This window comes from Alligator mississippiensis, chromosome 1 (assembly GCF_030867095.1).
Source record: "Alligator mississippiensis isolate rAllMis1 chromosome 1, rAllMis1, whole genome shotgun sequence".
Taxonomy (NCBI): domain Eukaryota; kingdom Metazoa; phylum Chordata; order Crocodylia; family Alligatoridae; genus Alligator; species Alligator mississippiensis.
In genome coordinates, this window is record NC_081824.1 from 235,985,206 (window position 1) to 236,008,683 (window position 23,478).

A 23,478-nucleotide genomic window follows, 5' to 3' on the forward strand; every position below is an offset into this window, starting at 1 on the left:
GATATCTTTTATTGGACCAACTACATGGTTGAGATAAAGTTAGACAAGCTTTTGAATATAAGGCATTTTTCATCAGTTCTGTTGGTCCAATAATGGATGGACCAATAAATAAGGATGTTCACCCCAAAACATCCTTGCCCCTCTCAAAAAATGACCAGTCTCTTTGAATTTCTCTAAGGAATTGGCCTCAGCAGCTTCAAGTAGCAGTGAGTTCTTTGGTAAATTGTACCTGTGTAAAAATGTATTTCCTTTCTTGCTACTGAATTTGCTTTTGGTCAGTGCTGTTGAACATCTTTACATCTTTTCTTATGAGGCAGAGAGAAAAGAAAGCCCCAATCAGTAGCTCTGTACTGTTCATTCTTAATATATCTTTGTCATTTTCCCCACGTTTTATCCCTGTCCTCAGGTATGCAATCCCAGTCTTTCTGTTTGAGATTTCCATTTTCCTTCCTGAATTCACTGTAATTTTGCAGCATCTTATTTCAGTTGGGTGGTACTGACTGCACACAGTATAATGGATGAGGTCATGTTATTGATTTAAATACTGATACTATAGTTTTGATTTTTGCTACCCTTTCCTTCTTCATCTTAACATCTTGTTTGCTTTTTTTGGTTGTAGCTGCATGTAGAACTAGGGTATTCCTTGAGCAGTGACATCCAAGTCCCATTTTTTAGTTTATAAATGTAATTTAAAACCCCTGTTGGGCAAATATGTAGTTCAAGATTTTCACCAAAATAAGTAGTACTTTTCATTTATAAACCTTAAACTTCATTTGCTGTCATTGGCTGCTGACAGACATGAGGGGAAAAAAAAAAACCAGCACTTTCCTGAAATAGGAAGCGCATTAGTTTGACCCAGCTTCCCAGTGTCTGTATTGGTTGGGCACTTCAGCTGGGCTTTTTGACCTCTTTATCTAATAGCTGATTCAATCAGCTATTAGATACAAGCGCCAAAAAGCCCTGCTGAAGTGCACGATCTATACAGACATTGGGTGAGCTGGGTCAAATTAACGCGATGCCTCTTTTAGGCATGTGCTGTTTTTGGTGCAGGGGTGTGCCAAGCTGAAAATTAAGTGCTGTTGTTATTTTTTTTTTTTTTTCATGCCTGTAAGCAGCCATTGTGCCCATTTAATTTGGTTTGGTTAGAACCCACTGAAGTTCTTTCCAATCCTTGATGGACTTGGCTAGCTGAAATAACTGTCATCTGCAAATTTTGCTGTGTCACTGCCCAACAGATTGATAATAAATTAGTAACATGAACATAGAAGCACTCATGATTAATTTTTCATCATGATGAATATTGACCATTTATTTTTCCTGTTTCCCGTCTCTTAGCCAGCTTTTGATTAGCAACAATACTTTTTATATACCTACTAAAGTAATAGTTATTTGAAAGTCTGATCCCCCTTATTTCCTGTTTTTCTGACATTCAAACAATCATGATAATTCATAAGATGTTGTCTTCCAGTGCAGTAACTGTGTCTGTTGTATTGTTCTCAAAGACATCTTGGTTTCTGAGTACCTCATCTTTGTTACCAGGGAGGGAAAAACAAGCCTCTGATGATGAATGCTGTAAACAGAAAATTGCTTTCTCATCAATATTGGCATAATTCATCTTCCTTCATCACTCTTTTTAAGCTGTGGTGATCCAGCCATTCCTTTTAAGGTTTCCTGCTTTTGAAATATTTCTTGTTTAATAGGTTTAATTGCTCTTTAATCTCCATTTTATCCCTCCTGATTTACTTGTGAGCTATCGTTCACTGTTATTCATGCTCTCGTTTGTCAGCTTCAATAAGGTTAGATACCCATATTTTAAAAGATTTCTAGTTCTTTTGAATATGCACTCAGACCTTGTCATAAAACAGATTTGTGTACTACTTTCTTTTTTGTTTAGAGGTCGGTGTGTGTGCTTTCTGAGATTAGCATTTCTTTAAGATGTATTCATGTCTCTTCCTTTACTCTTAACTTTAGGGATTTATTTTTTACTAGCCTCCTCATTTTTTTTGAAATATGCCTTCTAAAATGATGTCGGTATCTGGGTTTGGTTTTTTTTTGGGGGGGGGGGGGGGGGGCGGGTTCTCTGCCTCATCTCAGAAGGTGCTGAGTCTAATTATATTGTGTCAATTCTTAGTGGCCCAGCTGCTGAAAGGAATAATCTAAAGATAAGAGGCTATTCTTGAATTAACTGTTTTAAGAAGCTATAATTTAAATTAAGAAATTATTTCTTTAAACTTTGTCCTTTTGGACCATTTGACTTGTGTATTTCTGAATAGCTGACTCTATTATCATTTTAGACTTTGCTGCTTGTCCTATTTTGGCCGTTCTGAATATGTTTCAATATTGCAATCAATGTCCTTTCCTTGATGTGGAGGCTGGTAGTATAGGCCTAGTCTATGCTATATGAATATTTTCAAGGATCAGTAAGTTTTCTGGCAATTAGATGCTTGATTGTGACAACATCTTTAGTAATGTTAAATAACTTGAAAAGTTAAATGTGAACTGTCCTGTTCTCCCTCCCCTCCCCCCCCCCCCCCCCGCCTTAGATTTCTGCCAGTAACTTATGGTTTCTTAAGCAAAGGCCACATGCATGCTTCTTAATAGGAAGCTGGCAACTACAATGAAGTTGGTCTTGTTCTTCCAAACTACTTTTCCTGAGTCAGGAAGGATATTGCTCTGGAGTGCAGATGGCTAACCAGAAAGTTTCATAACCTTTAGTGCCTCAGAGAGAAACAGTTGCCAAAATAAGCCAATAAGAAGGCATTATTCTGCCCACAGTTTTGATCAGTTCTTTGCCATCTTACCTGGAAAGATGAGAAATTTTCTTGCAATTAAAGGAATTCAGATTAATCACAGAATACAGCCAGATTTGATTTACTAAGGCATCCACCACCCAAAACTAATTTGCTAATAACTAAGCCTTTGCAGATGCAGCAGTGGATGTAACAATTAGAGGTGCACCAATACATTGGTCCCAGCTGTCGGCTTTTTTTGGCTGATGGGGCCAATAATGTCATTGATAAACGGTGTGTGCATATGTGCAGCTGCAGCATGCAAACAGCCAGGAACGCAGCCAGGCATCTTGGAGAACAGCATCTGGCTGGTAAGACTGTGGGGGAGAAGAGGCATAGGGGAGGGAAGGGGCGTGGTGGGGGCAGATTGAGGCCCCCATGGTGAGGGAGGGAGTGGGGCTGGGGTGGGGTGTGGGATGGAGCTGGTGGCTTGCCCGGGGTGGGGGGCAGCTCCCACTGCTTCACACACCCACAGGGGGCATGTACCCCCCCAGATCTGTGCACAGGGTGAGGACGGGCTGCCCACTGTGTGCTTGTGTTTGGGGGCTGCACCGGGCTTTTTGTGGCGACTGTGTTTAGGCTGGGCGGGGTGGGTGGTGGCGGCACTGGGAGGGGAACTACAGGTGGGCTAGTGCTACTGATGTAGCTGCCTATAATCCACCTCCCAGCACCGCTGCTGCTCGCCCTACCCAGCCCAAGTGCAGCTCCTGAGCGCACAGCAGGCACCCTGCCCTCAGCCTATGCACAGATCTAGGGGGCACATGCTCCCTATGCCTCCCCTGGGGGTGCATGCTGTGGCAGGTACTGCCCCTACCCCCTGCACTCCCTGGACAAGCTGCCAGCTCCATCCTGTGCCCTGCCCTGGCTGGGCAGTGCTCGTCCCTGCCCCAGCCCGACTCCCTCCCTCACCATGGGGGCCTCAGTCTGCCCCCTCCATGCCCTTTTCCCCCAACAGACATACCAGCTCAACACTGCTCTTTAAGCTGCCGGGCTGCATATTGGCAATTGGATTGGTATCGGCCAATATGGCTGGTCAATCAGCCATCGGTATCAACCCAAAAAATCTTTAATCTTTATTGGTGCATCTTTTCTTTGTCTTTCATCACTGCTGCATATGACTCTAAAATGTGTATGCATCTTTGTCATGATCAGTTAGACTTGTTCTGAGATTTCTACCAGCCATTCTGCCATCTTTGGTCTTAGTGCAGATATTGCAGAGCCTCTCTAAACGTAAGAGACTTAAGAGGCCTGTGAAGTCACAGTCAGGAAAGGTTCCTGGCATCCTTCTTATTGTTTCACTCATTATTTCCTCTGTCAGGCCAGTTTTATATTGCAGTCCTTTAGAATTGCCTGCTTTCCAGTTTTGGAATGTAATGGTAGAATTCTGTTTTCCTTTGTGTATTTAATTATTAGTTTTCTAGCCATGTAATTGGTGGTTTTGCCTCTTAGGTGCAGGTAGCAATTCAACTGTGGATATATAAGTGTGTGTGTAGACTGAGCATGTGCTATAGGTTACACAGTAGCTAGGTGTGTGTGCATGTACCTGAGTGTAAGACCTGGAAAAATGTTGGAAAGGGGAGAGGAGTCCTAATGGTTGAGTGGTTGTGGCACTTGCTTAGGAAGCCAGAGACCCAGGTTCTAGGCTTTTCTCAGCCAGAGGGTGTGAATCTTTGTCTCTGATATCATAGCACAGTGGTCTAACCACCACACCACAGGTTAACCATTATTTAGTCCCCTCTCCAGTACTTCTTTTGAAGGCTGAGCACCTGCCCCTTGCATTTAGTGATTGTTGTACAAAATGGATGGAGAACAATGAAGCGTGGAAATTACTGCAATCTTGGGAGTAAGGGTCCAGGTTAGAATCCAAAGCTTGCTCCCTTCCAAGCCAGTAATTTTCTCACCAAGTCATAACCCTTTTGGTTTATTCTCTTCCTCTGGCCCCACGTGTCTCTTGTGACTTTAAAAGGAGCACTGGAGAGGGGACTGGTTAATGCCTAACCTACAGTTTGGTAGTTAGAGCACGGTGCTAGGAGGCCAGTGCCACAGTTCAAAACCCTTCTGGACAAAGGGAGCTTTGAAACCCAGGCCTCTAGCCTACTTAGCTATTGGAGCTGCAGTATGGGAGATTTATCTTCTATCTAACACCCATTAGTAGGGATCTACTGAAATCAAGGAGGTAGGTGGCCCATTTCACAAGCCGATTGCAGCACTGGCCGCCATTTTCATGAGCTTATTGTGGCAGGGGCTCTGGTGGTCCCACCCCTCACCATTCATTGGCTGAGGGCTATCAATCGTGAACCCACCCCTCACTACTGATTGGCCAAGAGGGCTGTCTGACATGTGGCCCTGCCCCTAACTGCTGATTTTCTGAGAGGTGGGGCTGCATGAAAGACAGCCCTCTTAGCCAATCAGTGGCAGAGGGAGGAGCAGGCAGTCACCATCTTGGCTGCTCCCCTTTGTGCTGGTGGCTTCCTCCCAGCAGGCTGTGGGGCCTGGCTGCAGCAGCCATGAGAACTGATGGTGAGTCAGCATTTTATTTTTAGTAACTTTTTTTTTTTTGTGGATTTTGTGGACAGTGCCCAATTTGCAGTTTCTACAATCACAAATTGTATAGGTCACTACCCATTAGTCATGAGTTTCTGACCAGCTTCATTTTCTTGTCTTAGACCTAGGTATGTGTCCAGAATGGGTACACTGATGTAGCCCAGTTAGTGTGTAGCCTACTGTGCATGCTTAAGTCTACACACGTTTGTGTGCCTACACTGCCTAAGCACCAAAAAAAAGCCACACGTGTCTAGAAAACTGCTATTTATGCACGTGAAAGAAAATAGAATTCTACCCAGAGTCTCTACACTTCTGCCAATGGTTTTAGTATTGAGCATTTTATCTCTTTCCTTTTTTTCCCTTTTACTACCACCAGAAGACAAGGGTGACCCAAATCCTCATACGCAAAATCATTTTGCCTTTCTCTTCAGCGCACAGTTATGTTGGTCCAGCCTGTGATCACTTTTGAAGATCCTGCTGTTATCATGGTACCTACAGATAAGGATTTCCAGGGCAGGTTGCAAAAGAATATAATTCATTCCCCAGCAAAAGGTCTACTTTATCTACTGATATTCTGGGATTCTCACAGACTTCAGGGCCTAGTTATGTAACTATCTGGTAGCCAACTTTATCTTGTAACTATTATTTGTGACTTCTGTCAGTGCCAGAAAGTACCCATATCAAAGAGCATTGAGAAGTTTAAAGTCCAAGTACTGGGAACCACTAAGGTAGAAACCCAGAGATGGAAAGATTAAATCAGGGTGCTGAACCCCAGTCCACGCACCATATCTGGCCCATTACCCCATGTCATCTGGCCCGTGAGGCTCCACGCAGGTCTGGGAATTTGGTGGCAGGAGAGTGTTGACAAATTTTCAGACCCATGGGAAGACCCAGGCCCTGCATGCTGCCTTGGCTGCCCAATCCTGGTGCCCATGGACCAAATTATTAGTTTTTGCCACTAGCGCGGTTAGGCTTGATTACCTGGTACTCTGATCATTACCTTTCTCCTTTTGATGCTTCAGTTCCAACATTGGTTTACAAGCTCAGTCCTCAAATCAGTACAGTTAGAGGGTAGTGCTTTCTACCATATGATACGTAGTATTTTGTGCTTTCACAAAGTTAATGGTAAAATATTTTTCAGGGCAGCTTATATTTTAATATTTGTAGTGCATTTAATATTTTGGGAGTCTCCTTGGTTATTTAATTCTCCTGTGGAATTTTGTGAGGACAATAGTGTTTCATGGTCTTATACCTCTAGTTATCAACTTTATATGTAGGGAGAAAGATGTTGTTTTTTTCTCCCTAAAACAACCTTAAAATGTGGTTATAATAGAACAATACCATAATTGTCAAGATATAGTTTTAAGATTAGATGTCTTGCTGGGGCTGGAAACCTGGACTTGCATAAAATACTAATAAGTACCGTCACATTCTTTTAAACAGTGTCCTAGATTTCTAATTAAAAAGAAAAAATATTATTGCCATGCTTGTATTTTAATGGCTTTTTAAATTTTAATTTTACTTTCTGCGTTCAACTAAGGAACCCTTCGGCATAAAAGGGCTGCCATTTTTAATGGAATTAAAATGTTGATTAATTGCTGCTTAAGTTAGGTAGCTGCTTGGTCTTTTGTGGGGGTGAGGGGCAAGGAAAGACTGTTTTTAAAGACTTCTGACCTCTTAAGTGGCTGGCTTGTCATGTAGCAGTCTCATAGGAGGAGGATAATGTGTGTGGTGGGAGGGAACAAAAGACATTGCAGTGGAATAAAGGAGTTGGTCTGCAGCCTCCTTCCCTCCAAGGCAGTGCATTTGCTGCTGCCTGCTCCATGCTTCCCCACTTTGGAAGCCTTACAGATTATAGCAGGGGTTGTCAGCTGGGGGTATGTGTACCCCTGGGGGTACTTTGAAAGTTCCCAGGGGGTACACGGGGCTGAGTGAGGACAAAGCACCACCACCCCATGCCACTGGCTCATAGGAGCAGAGCCAGGGTGGGGCGAGAGCAGGGCCGCAGAGATGCCATGTTGCTACCACTTTTCACCCCCGCTTGGCATCCACCCCTCATCCCCCACTTAGTGACTGGGGGTACACTAATCTGCATCCGGCCACCTGAGGGTACAATGGTCGAAAAAGGTTGAAAACCCCTGAATTGTAGAATCACCATATTTTTGTAAGCAATGTCTAAATTCTCATTTTGTCACACACTTAGTGCATCAGTACAGCATAAAATAGGGACTTTCCTATGTAATTTAGGTTTGTTGCACAAAGAATCTTGAGTGTAATTAAAGATTATACTTTGAAAATTCATCACAAATTAACTGTTTAGTGTCTTTGTCAGATTTTCTAACTACAAAGGAAACTAAATTTACCATGAAAAGGTTCTAGGAGGAACAGTGTACTTTTGCAACGCTGCTTTTAAAAAGTTTTGGGATGTGGTGGCTTAATCTAGTTTAGTATAGTTGTACAATAATTAGAGTTTACTGTTTTGAAAAAACAGGGTAAGAAGAGGGGAAAAAAAACTATGATAAATTATTCTTTGATGGGTGACTGCTTTATTAAGCTACTGCATTCTAACGTAGATTTGTCTTATTGTAATCAAACAAATATGAATCATATTTTTGGAAGGTTCTAAATAATTTTATACTACTAATTAACAGTATAGCCATACATATTTAATCAAAATATATTCATAAAGCCAATGAAATTATTTAATTACAACAATTTATCTGAAAATGTCTAAACTTAAATTTAATCATAAGTGGGATTTGAAATGTAAATGCAAGTTTTTGTACAATATTGGGTTATGGCTGTATCACTATTGTATTCCAATATGTAAATATTTTTCTCCTTTTTCTAGGCTCGGAATGTTAACACTGGTGAGCTAGCAGCGATTAAAGTAATAAAACTAGAACCAGGTAAGCACATTTTTTTTGTGTGTGTTAGACATGCTGATTTTTGTTTCATCTGTCTGACTGAATCAGTTAAATTCATTTTTTTTTTCTTGAAGAGTTCCCAGGGCGGATCTTTAGGTATTTTTATAATAGTTAATTCCATGCAGCCTCTCTTCAGTTTATGTAAGCTTGTGAGCAGAAAAATAAACACAATTGAAAGAAACATAATCGTATAAGAACATTTTAAATCTCTTATAGTGCTCCTTTCCATTTCTTTGTATTGCTAGTTCCAGTTATGGTACTGCTGTCTTTCCATAATATACCGGGGTGCAGGAGGTGCATGGTATATTGGGTTACATATAATGGAAAGATACAAGCACAGCTTTCAAATATTTTCACTACGCATCAGGTATTGGGGTCCTTAAAGATGTTAAATTTGTGTGGTGAATTGCATATGCCATACATTCAGCCAATTTATGGTACAATAAAATGGCAAACCAGCCATGAAGATGTTCCAGCTGGATCATAAGGATTGGGCACAGGAGAGCTCCAGGGTCTGGGACACAGCTGCCTGCTACCTGACCACCAGAATAGGTTGAGGGCAGCCCTGGATCCTAGCTGGGCCCTGGCAATCGTATGATTGGAATTTTAGGCCCCATCCCAAAAATCATACATCCTTGCCATGCCATAAAATTCCTCAGATCCCAATTGTGCCATTATACTAATGTCTGCCAGGGACCTTAAGAAGACTGATATGGTGGAGGGTCAAAGGTAGCAGGTATCTTTCTATTAAAAACAAAATAATAAAACCCTTCAGACTTGCATTTTAGCACGTATTGTCAAATATTTACAATTTGCTTATTTGAAAAATATGGTGAAGCCTTAAGATAGCCTTTATAGGACATTAGCAAACAACAACACCTAGAACATTTCTAATCTTTTTCTGAAACTTTCTGAAGCTTCAGCTTCAGCCAAGGTGTTTCATTTTTTTTCCTTAAAGAAGAAAGTATTGAGTATTAATACTCAATACCTTATTTTTGTATGTTGTGCAAACCTGTACAGAATAAACCTGTACAGTATAAGAGAAATGAGGAACATAATGAAACAGAAAAGAGAGAAGTCAAGTGGAAGCCAGCAGAAATAACAGATGTAATGAAAGGGCCAGGACTTTCACATGGCTTGAAAATCTGCACGTGGACTAAATCACACTTTGTATAATGGATTTATGTTGTGATTTCTATGAAGCTCTTCACGTTTATGTGTTCATCATAAAGCTCTTGAGGGCTGAAGATTTGCTGAACATAACAAATGCTGTAATTTTGGATGTGTGGTGTCTCCACTTTTAGTTTTCAAGTTCCATATCCAGAGGCAAAGATCTTCTAAATATTAACTAAATATTCCAGGAAGAGGAAATAATATATTTATATTTTCATATTTCTTTTAATAGATCTGCTTTGTACATGCATAACACATCCATGTACACGTCTCAGTCAAAGTAGAACACCAGTTTAGTAGTTTTTTGGCCCTGGATGGGATATGTTCATGAAACATTAGGTAAATTGCAAATATTCTTGGAGCATATTGTTCAGTACTACTTTTTAAAAATTGTTATGAAAACGCATGCACCATCCTTCTTTTTGGCCGTTAATTGATTTGTATTGGATTAATATTCTTAATAAAAGGAATGTAAGGCCTTGTTCTTCACTGACCTGTAGAGTGGAGAACCTCATGGACAATTAGTCAAGTGAGCAGGTTTTGTATAATTCAGTTCTAAATAATGCCAATCTCTTGCTAGAACTTACATGCTCATTTAGCCATCCAAATCATGAAGCATGATTTTATTTCACCTTGCATAGAAGCTATAAAATTACTGAAGTCCTTAGATTCATTTAATGCCTCCCTTTTGGCCTGAAACAGTACTTAGGTGATTAGCAGGGATCCTGGCTTCCCCTTGCAAATTCTTTGAATAAAAACCCCACAATCTGTGATTAAAATGAAAGGCCCCTCACTGCCCCCCACCCACTGGCCCTGCCAGGAGGTGCTCTCAGCTACCAGGGCTACAGGGTCAGGGACCTGGGTCCACAGCCCCCTGCCCCGGCAAGAGGCTGCAGCAGAGCAGAGCCTGGCTCCCCCCTTGCTGCCAGCTGCCTGCCTGCTGAGGGCTTGGGCAGGGTGGTTGGCTCCTCGCCGCTGCATGGTCCAGGAGGGACCTGTGCCCCCCAAATCTGTGTGCAGGGCGGGCTTCTGCCCTACTGCCCTTCCCCAGGACTTCCACAGCCCAGCAGGTGCAACCCCGTGCTGCAGGAAACAGCAGGGAAGGTTGTTGCTGCTGCGAGCTCCATGCTGCCTTGGCAACCTGTCCCCTGCCCGCGCGGCAGCAGTGAGGGGCAAAACCCTGCGCCATCACCCATGCTGCTGCTGCATATGCAGACACCTCACCAGGGCAGCGCGGAGCTCACAGTGGCAAGCAGCTTTCCCGCACAGCCCTGCTGTGCCCTGCAGTGTTGGGTTGGACCCTCTGGGTTGCGGAGGGCAGCAGGACAGGAAGCTCATGCCCACCCTGCACACAGATCTGGGGGGCATGCTTTCCCCCTGCCTCCTGGGAGTGTACACAGTAACAGTAGCAGGGAGCTGGCCCCATCCGTCCTGCTTCCTGGCTGAGCCGCACGCCACCCCATCCTGCTCCCCACCAGGGCCCCTCTGGCTGTGCATTGCAGCCCTGGGCCCCAGGTCCCACACACCACCCAGCTGGGCAGCAGGCCCAGCCCTAGCCCTGCCCAACTCCCTCCCCCCCTCCCACATCTCCCACCTCTGAGAGCTGCTCTCCAGGCTGCCTGGCGGCCATGTGCATACACATGTGCATGGCACCCCCTACCTGACGGCCCTCCCGCTTCCTCCCAGCCCCCTGCAGCCTGCAGAGAGCTCGCTGCCAAACTATAAAAGCTGCGGGTTTTTCTGTTAAAATGAGAAATCCATGTTTTCCTTGGGTAAATGGGAAAATCTGTGTTTTTTCTCTGCTATTCCGTGGGAAACGGAAAACCCAGATCCCAGGTGATTAGATTGGGCTACTCCGTGTGCTCAGAACTGAGTCATAACAGCCACCTAGATGCTTTACTCTACCAAAATTGGTGTTGCAGTCCAGTTCTGTCTGAGAAGTTCCCAAACTCTGTCGAAATTGTTGATTCTTTGGGGTGGGAATGACACCCAATGCATGGGTTTTTTAAACTAAGTTCATGCATGGAGGAGGAGGAGGATCCCCCCAGCTTTTGCCCAGTAGTTTATAGGGCATACTTTTCACAAAGTGGGAGATCTGGATTTTACGCTGTCCTTGGCATGAGTGGGTTTGAACTTGCATTTCCCAGTTCCAGAGAGAGTGCCCCAACCAGCTGGCTAGAGGTTATGGGCTAAACAAGGCTCAGCACATCTTACAGTTTTTCCTCTTGAAGCTGTCCCCCTGGGATGAAAGGACTGCAAGAATCGTGAGGGCAGAGGAAACCTGACATTGTTAGACCAGTGAGGAGGGCATTTCTTGGGAGGAAGGGACCATGAGTTCTACTTCCAGTCCTTTTGATATAGGCAGACAAGGTTCTTTGGGTGAATCTGATCTCTCTTATTAGACCAACTTAAATAGTTGGAAGAGGATTTTAAGCAAGCTTTTGGATTTAAAAACCCTTCATCAGGCTAAGGAAGTTTCTGCAGTTGGTGTGTGCTCTTCCTGGATGGAATGAAAAGTAAAGATGCCAGAGGCTGGGCTGGTATGGATATAAGATAAGCAGTCAGTGAAGATGGCTTTTGATACATTTTTCATTACGTAAAAAGTATAAACAATAGGGCCAGATCCCAGGGCAGGCTCCCTCTTACTTGTTCTTGTGCTTTTGATGAGCCAAATTAAGTAAAAGGTAAGGAGAACGTCCTCACCCTCTGTAGGCCATAGTCTGGTAATTAGCGAACTGTGAAGTGGGAGATTGGGCATTCAAACCTCCATGTGCCAAGGCCTCTTGTTGCTTGGTTGAGTGCCCTAACTACAAGATTGTGGGGAATGGCACATTCCTTTTCTTCACCATGCTGTGATTTATACTAAAATCAATGCTTCTGTGATGCCCAACTCCCCAGGATGAGCAAGTCTTCAAACACCCCTCTGCCTGTCCTTTCCTGTTGGCCACCCAGAAGCAACTCCTTGTTTAATGTTTATGTACTCTGAAGGTGCATAAGGTTGCTCATCTAAGGGGAGACATCCATTTTTTAAAGGCAAGTAGCCTGTGAGATTGGATACCCAGTAGGCAGAATAGCTTCTGGACCATTATTTCCAAAGGAGCAAATTTTAGTAGGTAGAGTTTGACAACACAAATGTTCTTCCTTCCAACTGCTTTGAACTTGACGATAGGGTGTTGTGGGTGCACATTATCTGCATGGTTGCCCAGATCGGTGAGGTGGTACTAAATTTGGGATAATTTGCTCCTGTGCTATGCAGGTATGAAGTGTCTGTCATGTGGTACTTCAGTGACTTTTTTTTAGCAACCATTATTTGGAGTGAGGCCCAGTTATAAGTTTTAGCAGTCTTCCACTCTATAGAGGCAGGTATGCATAACTGCAGAGTGACACTGTTTGTCCCAGATAAAGCCTATTGTAATAAACAAATCTACATAGAACAAAGGCACAGTTTCCTGCTTCACAGGACAGCATTGATATTCAGAAAGTTAACAGTCTCTGATTACAGATTGGTTTGAGAGGTTAAATAACTTTAAGCTGCTTATGCTGTGTTACAGTTTAGGAGCGGCTATATTTGGAGAATGGCTCTCTTTTACTGAAATTATTTGTGTGTAAAAATCAGTAGTGCTCTTATTTGTTGTTTTTATGATTAAGGTTTAATTTAGGAAGCAGAAACAATTCCATGTGGTTTTGATCACTAGTGATATACCATAAATAATAAACAGTGAAGCTTGAAGTTACCTTACAATCCATAGTTTGAAACTTTTTGTGAAATACTTATGAATATCAGATTTTAAAAATGAAGACATGTTTGCTATCAATATGATAATTTAGAGGACTACATTAAAAAAGTTTGTTTCCAGAAATTAATTCGGTCGGCATTACTGCAATGTTTTTGATACTGTATTTGGTTTTATTAACCCTTACATTGTTTAAATCAGTGGTCTCCAGTCTTCTTATGGGAAGATCACTTTTTGCAAGTAGAGGGCACCCCAGGATCTACCGTGCCCTGCCCCACATAGCTCCAAACTGCAGAGTGTCCCAGACCAGGCCGGAGCCTGATCCCACTTCCGTGTTGTGGCTGCACTGAGCGGCGCCCGCGCAGCGGCCAGATAAATGTGGTGTTGGACCCCGGCTCAGCTGGGTCTGGAAGTCTCTGCAGTCGTAAGGGTGCGTGGGGGGGCTGCTGCCACTGGTCGCAGCCTGGCGGAGGCCTTGGGGGGGTCCGTGTCTACCCCTCCACTTGTGCTCCAGGAGAAGGCAGCTACTGCTGCAGGTTGCCTGCTGCGCTTGGAGCATAAGGTGGGGGGGCATGGATCCCCAAGGCCTCTGACAGGCTACACCCAGTGACGGGAGCCCCCGCACACACACCCCTGGACCACAGAGACTCCCAGACCCATGGAGTCCCATTGGGCCAGGGCCCAATGCCATGTTCATCTGGCTGCCGGGTGGGAGTGGCTCAGCCCAGCCATGGCACAGAAGTGGGACTGACCCTGGTGCCCCCTCCTCTCCCCCCCTCCCCTCCCCCGTGCTTAGGATGAGGTGGCTGCTGCTGCAGGCTGCCTGCTGTGCCCCGAGCACAGATGGCGGGTAGTAGGCCTCTGCTGAGCTGAGTCCAGCAGCAGGAGCCCCCCTCCACATGCCTCTGGACGACCAGATCTTCCCAGATATGTAGGGGTGAGCCCGACCCAGACAGGAGTCCCTACAGCTCAGCTGAGCTGCGTCTGCTGCCTCTGCCCCTGCAGAGATGGGTCCCCACCCCCACTGTGCCCCTGGAGGAGCCCCCTGGGCTCCAATCCTGCCACCACCCGGCCAGGCTGGGGCCCCACTTAGCTTTCCCTGCTCCTGGCTCGACCGCACAGTCAGTCGCTCATGGGGGGGGAGGGGGTCTCAGTCTGGCCCCTGCCCCTTCCCTTCCCTCCTCCACAGATTGACCTGCTGGGACCTGGGGGGGGGGGGGGGCGTGAATGTGCATGCACCCAGCTCTCCCCCAGCCCAGGATCAACCAAAGGAGGCTCCAGGATCTACCTGTTGATCAGGATCGACAGGTTGGTGACCACTGCTTTAAATAGTATTAAGGTTGTGACAACTTATAACTAAAACATTAAAAAATAAATGTACTGTTTTTATATTTCTAAGGACAGCCTGTAAAATCTGCCTCCTGGCTTAAAAAATTATTTCAGCAATGCTAAAATGCAGTAAAATATGATATGTAACATTGCTCTGATGGAAAGACTTCAGCTGTAACTAGTCACTGCAAGTTGTCTTTGAATTGTTCTGCTTTTTTCCAGTTTTGTTTTTCCCCGGTGAGCCTAAGATCACGCTTAAAAACAAACAAAAGAAGCTTCATAATCATATATGATCATTTTCTTAGTATGTCCATTTTATTGAATCAGAGTCTAGCACTTATATCGGTTTAGTACGAATCTGGAGACTTGAAATGCATAATTTTAACAAATCTGAAATAATTCCTTTTAGAATAGCCTTTCCCAAATACACGTGCTATTTATGTGTTTTAAGGAATTTTAATCAAAACCTCTTAAAGATTGGATTGTGAACTAGAACCTGAAATTAATCTTTTTCAGACAGTTAAACTAAATCTTGTCTCTTTCCTATCCCTGCATCCTCTCTTCCCCTATTTCCGTCCCTTCCTTTACATAGCAGAACTTTCTATTTCTGTACTTTGACCAGGTTTTTCCAAATGTACAAATCTGGAAGTAGGAATCTAGTGGAAAAACTGGAATAACTTAGACCCAAGGTAACAAGGCTCAGGTAAATGGTAAAGCAGCACTAGAGCTGAGCCTGAACATAACTCATTACTCCCTATATTTCTGTGCTCATTAGGTTTGTTGCATGGCCAATGTAATGCACTGTTGTATTTTTTCGGTTCAGGGGAGTGACCCAATGTGGATCTAGATAGTGACTAAAAAAACAAGTTTTGCTGCATCTCAAGAACTGGATTGACTGACCTATTAGAGTTATTTCAGGAACTTATATTAGAGACCAACACAGTACGATGCCAAGGGAAAAATGGAAAGAGGTAGGAATAATTTAATTTAAAAGAGGAGGCACATTTTGTCAAAAGAGATGAGCCACGGTTCCCTAGTTGATCATTCTGACTCGGGAGTCTTTTGATTCTGGGAGTGCAGTTATCTGTTGTTGTAGTTCTTTATATTGGTTTGCAAAGTGCTGTGCATATCTACATGAATATAACTTAACCGATAAGTACAAAGTCTAATAACTGCTAAAGCACTTGGTTTTAATAATAGAAGCCAAGTTCAAGAGAGGGGGATATTAAACAAAGCAATTAAAATCATAATCATTTTGTTTTTCAGGGGAAGATTTTGCTGTTGTGCAGCAGGAAATCATTATGATGAAAGACTGTAAACATCCAAACATTGTTGCTTATTTTGGCAGCTATCTCAGGTATATCTTTATTATCTTTTCCTCATTTCAAAATGCCTAAGATAGTACTTCACTAAAAAGCAGATTTATAGCAGTACATGAGCAAAACAGAATTTATCAGATTTCTGTTACGCTCTCATATTCTTTCTGTACGTACTCTAACATCAGCCTCTGTTTACTCAGGTATTTTTCTGTAAATAGTCTGTTTCTCCTGACTGGCTCCTTCAGAGATGGCACAGTTGTCATATCCTTGAAAGCAAATAGTGATTTCATGAACTCGGGATTATGATAGTGCTGAATTGGCTAAGGGGGAACAACATGCTACTTGTAAAGAAGTGGGTGTGTGCACAGGTATTTTTACTGATGTTTTGCCAAAGTAACTTTTAAAATTCTCTTGGTATTCTACCAGTATTTGAAAAGATAACTATATTATAATCTTCACTAAAGCTATATAGACACACTGTAACTATATAGATAATATATAGCTACAAATAATAATTACATAGAGTTTAGTAGATTTAACGTGAAAAAGTCTTGGCCAGCTTTGTAGCAGGAAAGTCAGAGGCAGAGAAGTGAATTTCTAGCATAATGAGGAGTAGAGCCAAGATTACATGTTAAGCAAGGAAGCTGGGAGGAGGAGAGCTGGACAGAGACCAGATGGTGGAAGGAGGAATCTGTGCGCTGCTGCTACTGCCCCAAGTTCAGTGTCTGTGCAGGAAGCCCAGCTCCCCATGGTTCCTAGCCAGAACAATCTGACTTCCAGCTGACACAAACATGGGGGGAGCCCCAGAGCTGCTCCTGATTTGCTAATGCCTTGCACTGCAAGGAACGTTATGACAGTGTGCAGATTCTTTTTTCCAGCTTGTTTCTGGGTAGTGGAGTGGTGGGGAGGGGAGCCAGGCAGGGAGCAGATTCTGGAAGGAGGAACCTGTGCAGTGCTGCTGCTGTCTCTAGCTAAGCCAGGCACCCTGCACAACTGCTCCTTCCATCATGGGTCTGGAGTGGCTCTGGGGCATCCCCTATGCCTGGGGCAGCTGGGGAAAGCACCGGGGGGAGGCATGCAAAGGGGGTTAAATAGCAGGGGTCAGACTGCCTGCTTGCCGCCGCCACTGCTTTCTCATTGCTGTGGTGGGAGAGGACTAATTTAAGATGACCCTCCAATATTACATTCTAGATATGGAAAATTATAACAAATGTATCGTTTCCTATGCCTTGGGTCTAAGTGTTGGAGGTCATCTTAAATTTGAAGTCATCCGGGATTCAGATATTTATAGTAATAAATGTTTTACCTGCCACTCAAGGAATATTAAATAGCTGCTTTAATTCTCTCTTGAGCTGTTCCATGAGTGAAAGTAATGTTTTTCTGTTTCCAGTTTTAATGAAAAGCCTGTACTCCATAGGAAGTCCTTGTATTTAGATTCATAGATGTTAGGGTCGGAAGGGACCTCAATAGATCATTGAGTCCGACCCCCTGTATAAGCAGGAAAGAGTGCTGGGTCTAGATGACCCCAGCTAGATACTCATCTAACCTCCTCTTGAAAACCCCCAGGGTAGGGGAGAGCACCACCTCCCTTGGGAGCCCGTTCCAGACCTTGGCCACTCGAACTGTGAAGAAGTTCTTCCTAATGTCCAGTCTAAATCTGCTCTCTGCTAGCTTGTGGCCATTGTTTCTTGTAACCCCTGGGGGTGCCTTGGTGAATAAATACTCACCAATTCCCTTCTGTGCCCCCGTGATGAACTTATAGGCAGCCACAAGGTTGCCTCTCAACCTTCTCTTGCGGAAGCTGAAAAGGTCCAGTTTCTCTAGTCTCTCCTCGTAGGGCTTGGTCTGCAGGCCCTTAACCATATGAGTGGCCCTTCTCTGGATCCTCTCCAGGTTATCCGCATCCTTCTTGAAGTGTGGCGCCCAGAATTGCACGCAGTACTCCAACTGCGGTCTGACCAGCACCCGATAGAGGGGAAGTATCACCTCCTTGGACCTATTCGTCATGCATCTGCTGATGCACGATAAAGTGCCATTGGCTTTTCTGATGGCTTCGTCACACTGCCGACTCATGTTCATCTTGGAGTCCACTAGGACTCCAAGATCCCTTTCCACCTCTGTGCCACCCAGCAGGTCATTTCCTAGGCTGTAGGTGTGCTGGACATTTTTCCTCCCTAGGTGCAGCACTTTGCATTTCTCCTTGTTGAACTGCATTCTGTTGTTTTCTGCCCACTTGTCCAACCTATCCAGGTCTGCCTGCAGCTGTTCCCTGCCCTCCAGCGTGTCCACTTCTCCCCATAGCTTTGTGTCATCTGCAAACTTGGACAGAGTACATTTCACTCCCTCGTCCAAGTCACTGATGAAGACATTAAAGAGTATCGGTCCAAGGACCAAGCCCTGCGGGACTCCACTGCCCACACCCTTCCAGGTCGATACCGACCCATCCACCACGACTCTCTGGGTGCGACCCTCTAGCCAATTTGCCACCCACCGGACTGTGTAGTCATCCACGTCACAGCCTCTTAACTTGTTCACCAATGTGGGGTGGGATACCGTATCGAAGGCCTTCCTGAAGTCTAAGTATACGACATCCACCCCTCCTCCTGTGTGCAGGCGTTTCGTAACCTGGTCATAGAAAGAGACTAGATTGGTCAGGCACGATCTGCCTGCCACAAACCCGTGCTGGTTTCCCCTCAGCATAATTTGTCCTGCCGGGCTCTCACAAATGTGAGCCTTGATAATTTTTTCAAAGACTTTACCAAGGATGGAGGTGAGACTGACTGGCCTATAGTTGCCCGGGTCCTCCTTCCTCCCCTTTTTGAAAATGGGGACCACGTTGGCCCTTTTCCAGTTCTCTGGGACCTGGCCCGTGCGCCACGAGCGTTCGAATATTCCCACCAGTGGCTCTGCAATGATGTCGGCCAGTGCCTTCAGCACCCTCAGATGGAGCTCATCCGGGCCTGCTGACTTAAAGGCATCCAGTTCTTCCAAGTGACTCTGCACCATCTCAGGGTCTACGCATGGAAGTCTGGCACCTTGCTGCTGCCTCTCTACAACCCCAGTGAGAGACTTGTCGTGTCCCTCACTTAAGAACACTGAGGCAAAGAACTCATTTAGAAAGAATTTAGAAAACATTTAGAAAGAATTACTAAATTACTGACACATTTGCTTTATTAAGTTTCTCGTTGAGGAGTTCAGCCTTGTCCCCCCTGTCCGTCACCAGTTGTTTCTGCCCATTTAGCAGGGGTCCTATTCCTCCCTGGGCCTTCCTTTTACTCCCAAACTTAGTGAATGCTTGTGTAAACAAGGATAACACCCACTATCTCAAAGGGGAGTTGAATGTTTGTGACGAGAATAAATTAACATACCATATTGATGAGCATCCTAGGAAAGAGGGTTTCAGTATTGAACTCTACACATGATAGAGACTCAAGAAACAATACTACATGCTAAGCATCATGCAGAAAAAAGTGAAGTTCTTTGAGAGCCTTAACTGTGACTGCATACTATTAAATATTTGGGTTTCTTTTACCTTTAAATTAGCTATGTATTGCTTAGGATTTAATAATCATTGCCTTTTTTTAACTTAAGCATTTTTGCATAGAAGGTTTGAGGTTTTTTAATATCCATAACCCTCTGATACATGTTTAACTTCAGTTTCATCTTAACAAAACTTTTTGTCAGAATGCATTTGGTTGTTGGGCTCTTCTGTTGCAGACTTCTGTGTGAAAAGATAAGAGCGGGCAAAAAAGCTTGTCACTTCTTAAGAGAAGGTAAAGTCCCTTGCAGAAGGAGGCAAAAGAGACTAATAGTGGCTTGGAAAATCTAGTGTGGCTTAAAAAAGGTTGTGAGAGGGCACTCAGAAAAGAGAGGTTTAGCTCTGAATTTGTAAGAGAAAATTGATGTTGGTGTTCTTTCTTAATTGGACTGAGGAAATGTCTTGGTTTTTTGTTGTCTGGAAACCAAAGGTTAATAATTTATCAGAATTTCCGTCCCCCCCCCCCCCCCCATGTTTGGCATCTTGTCTATCATTAAAACAAATGGATCCAGAAAATGGAACTAATTCTAGTTTTTACAGTGTTGTGTATTGAATGTATTTTTAACAACACTTTCGTATGTGCTTTGTCCTGAGCAAACCGACTCCATCAGTTGCAGGGCTCAGGGTCCTTCTGTCAAGAGTATAACACAATGGTTCTCAACATTTTTAGACTTGAGGCACTCCTGGGTTGACTCCAGACACCCCTCAGAAAATGCCAGCTGGTAGCTTTCACTTTTGCTTTACTACAGAAAAATAATTAGGCTTGACAGGACTCAATTTTCATCAATAAAAAAATCAGATAAATGTCGATTTCACCTGACACTCACAGACCAACAAAAAAATATTTCTGTCAGTAATCAAAATTTATAGAAAGGGGATGTAAAAAAAAAAAAAGAGAAAAAAAAAAAAGTCCAGGATAGGAGTAAGGAAATCTGAGGTAGGAGGAACTGCACATGCTTTCCAGCAAGCGTGACCTGGCCCCCTGTATAATCAGGTATGCTTTGTAGGGCTGTGTGAAGCTTTGGGTGCTGATTTGATTCAGGGGAGATTCGGCCTGATTCAGTGGCCAAATCTCTGAATCCAGATCAAATCAGGACCAATAAAAAGGTCCAAAAAGATCAGAGAGCTTCAATGATTCGGACAGTCCCCACTAACTGCAGCAGTGAGCTGGAGCCAGACCTGGAGCTTGTAAGTAAGGAGGCGGAGGAGGGGGAGCTGGGGGAGGGAGGAGGGGACCATGGGGGGACCCCTGCCCGCTGCCCCACCTGCCCCAGTTCCAGGTGCTTTAAAAAAAAGCCCCTACTCACTGGGTGCTTACAGGTGATGGGGGTGATCCATGCTATATGGGGTGCTCTGCCACAAGCCCCCTGACCCCCCTTACACGCTCCTTTGGTGCCCCCCCTCCCTCCCCCCATGGCTGCCCCACCCACTGTGGCTCAGGCCCTTTAAGGAAAAAAACAAACTGAGAAAACCCCTGGGACTCGAAGCTCTTGCAGCAGCCTTGGGGCTTCAGGGGGGCTTGTGCAGAGCCCCCCACACGGTGTGAGGCAATGTGGGGCAGCAGGGATCACCCCCTGCCCAGCAGCACTGGGTGAGTTGGGGCTTTTTTTTTCTCCCAAAGTGCTGGGAGGTAGAGCTGGGTGAGGGATGGGCCTGGTCTGGGTGATCTGGCGATTCTGCAGCAGCCAAATCTCCAAATCAGATTTGGCCGAATCGATTCAGGACAGTGATTTGAATCACTGTTCCCCCGAACCGGCCGAATCTGAATTCAAAGCAAATACTAGCTGCTTTGCACAGTCTTAATGCCTTGTTAATTTGTGGATATTTACTTTTTATATTTACTGTAATGTGATTTTATAAAGTGTTTAACAGTATACTGTCATTACTAATTTGTATGCCCCCCACATTCCTATTTCACGCAATCCTCAAAATTTAAATCGGTAAAAGTTGATAAAACTGGATAGAAATGTTTAAAAATAAGCATCAATTTCTAGCTGTTGAAGTTATAAAAAATAAAATAAAAATTGAATTCTGCAAAGTCTAAAAAGAATAGAGTAATTCTTCTGTTGCAAAGTACTCAGAAGTACTGCAGCAGGATAAAATGTATTTAACATTACTAATTCCTATTTGAATTCTTTGTGTTCATCTTGTAAATTGTGTTTGCTCGCGCAACATCACCAACAACATGGTACCCTGCACCACCCTTGAAAGGATCTTAAAACACCACAGGGTGCTGTGCCACACTGCATGAGAATCACTGGCATTGGGTGAATCATAACTTGGTAGCTTTGGGTCTTAATTCCTTTTATTGATAGAAAAAAGAACATCTCTCTAGTGTCTTCCACTTGAAGATGATTAATTGAGTCTTTATTTTATTCTTTATGTTGACAGTGTTTGAAAGGAAATTGCACTGATTTGTTTCTAAAGTGCCCTGTGTGTGTTACTTCTTTCTTCAGCACTTTTGGAAGTCATTCTTAAATCTAAAAACAATATGTTGTTACCTATGTTAGTCTAAAGTTAGGCAGAAGGAAGGGCAGTGTTGTCTTTCATAGCTCTTTGATTTGGGATGAGGAGTGGTTTGGTTTGCAGAAGACCTAGTAAATCTTTGCAGTGGTTATGGACAGCCTTTTCATAGCATCTGATGATTTAGGCTGTAGCCTACAGAAGCTCCTGCCTCTCTGAACAAGTTTGTCTATAATAATGATTCTGAACCAAGGTACCTTGAAATCCTTTCAAGAGTGTTCCAGGGTGCTAGGTGTCCAAACATGATCCATAAGGTAAACACAGAGTTTTCACATAGGAATCCATACCTTGCTGGGATCCTTTGACCTTAGCTGACTTCCACCTTGGGCAGGGGGCTGGACCTGATGATCTTACTAGGTCCCTTCCAGCCCTAATGTCTATGACATCTATGAAAAACATTTTGATCTGTTGTGGTCTTTCTGACTTCTCTGACCAGAAGAATTATTCTTTTTTTTTTTCTTTCTTTCTTTTTTTTTTTTTGGTAGTTAAAAAAAAAAAAAAAAGTGAAAATAAGAACTAGCATTTTCTGAGTCTTTCGAGGGGTCCCTTGAGCCTAAAAAGTTTGAGAACCAGTTGTCTCTGAGTTATCGTACTATCCTGCCTTCTTCCTAATATATCATTACGTTAGCCAAGGTGAAAGAATTAAAAAAATGAAGCTCTATTGTTCTGAGGTTCATAGTTTATTCAAGTGGACATCTGGAAAATAAGCCCTTGACAACAAACTAATCATTCCCACCCCCACCCCTTTTTTTTATGAAGAGCAGTTTGGTTTGCAAAAGCATTGGTAATCTTTCCAACGGTTATGGACAGCACTAATTTTATATATATATAGCTCGCTCCCCCCCCACCCTCTCTCTCTCTCTCTCTGTTTCTCTTTATTTGTAGATATAGATATATCTACATGTATATCTATATATATAGAGAGAAATATCTGTATTAAATATATATATATATATATACTTTTGGGTGAGTCATGCTTTCAAGGGATTGAGTAAAAAGAAAAAGGAAATACAGAGCTTTCTCTAATAATTACCAAAAACAAAGTAGAAAATGCAGGAGTAACAACTGTTGTTCATGTTATATTGCACTATTCCTATTGGAGCTTCGATAAGTGCTTGTTTAAGATGTGAGATTATTTGGGGTGGCACTTCTTGTTTTTTGAAGGGCACTTCTCCTTACCCAGAAGGTTTTGTCGATTTCTGGCCTTTGGATTGTAAACAGAATGCTGGTTTGTGTGGGGTTGTCGCTCTCCTGCCTGGCTTCATTTCCCTTCTTTGACAGATATCTGGCTTCTCTGCTTGGTTTGGGCAGCTGAACAATGTGGAGTTTTGTCTGATGTTTTGTTTCACATTTTTTTCAACAATTTGAAGCAATTAAGCAGCATGAGAGTAAAAGTGGCTGAAGCAGCTACTTGACTGAGTCCTGAGTTTCCCAGGGGAGGAAGTGGAAGGACCTGCTAGTTCCCTTCAACCTCAAGTGTTCTCACTCTTCTGCTACTGTTAACTCAAATCTGGGAAGTGGCTCTTATAGGTGCATATGTTTTGAGGCCATTATTGTTCTTTTAAGTGAAAAAAATTCAGATATCTTAAAGTGCTAAGTGTA

The 23,478-nt window shown here is 43.6% G+C and overlaps 1 protein-coding gene across 2 annotated transcripts in view; it reads left to right on the plus strand.

Annotated features, from left to right (window-relative positions):
- MAP4K3 (mitogen-activated protein kinase kinase kinase kinase 3) overlaps positions 1-23,478 on the plus strand; it is a 143,669-nt gene that overhangs the window by 5,650 nt on the left and 114,541 nt on the right. For both annotated transcript variants that reach the window (XM_014598208.3, XM_014598209.3), the window contains exons 2-3: positions 8,185-8,242; positions 15,763-15,853. In XM_014598208.3, coding sequence (XP_014453694.2) covers positions 8,185-8,242; positions 15,763-15,853 — 149 coding nt within the window. The remainder of the gene's footprint in view (positions 1-8,184; positions 8,243-15,762; positions 15,854-23,478) is intronic.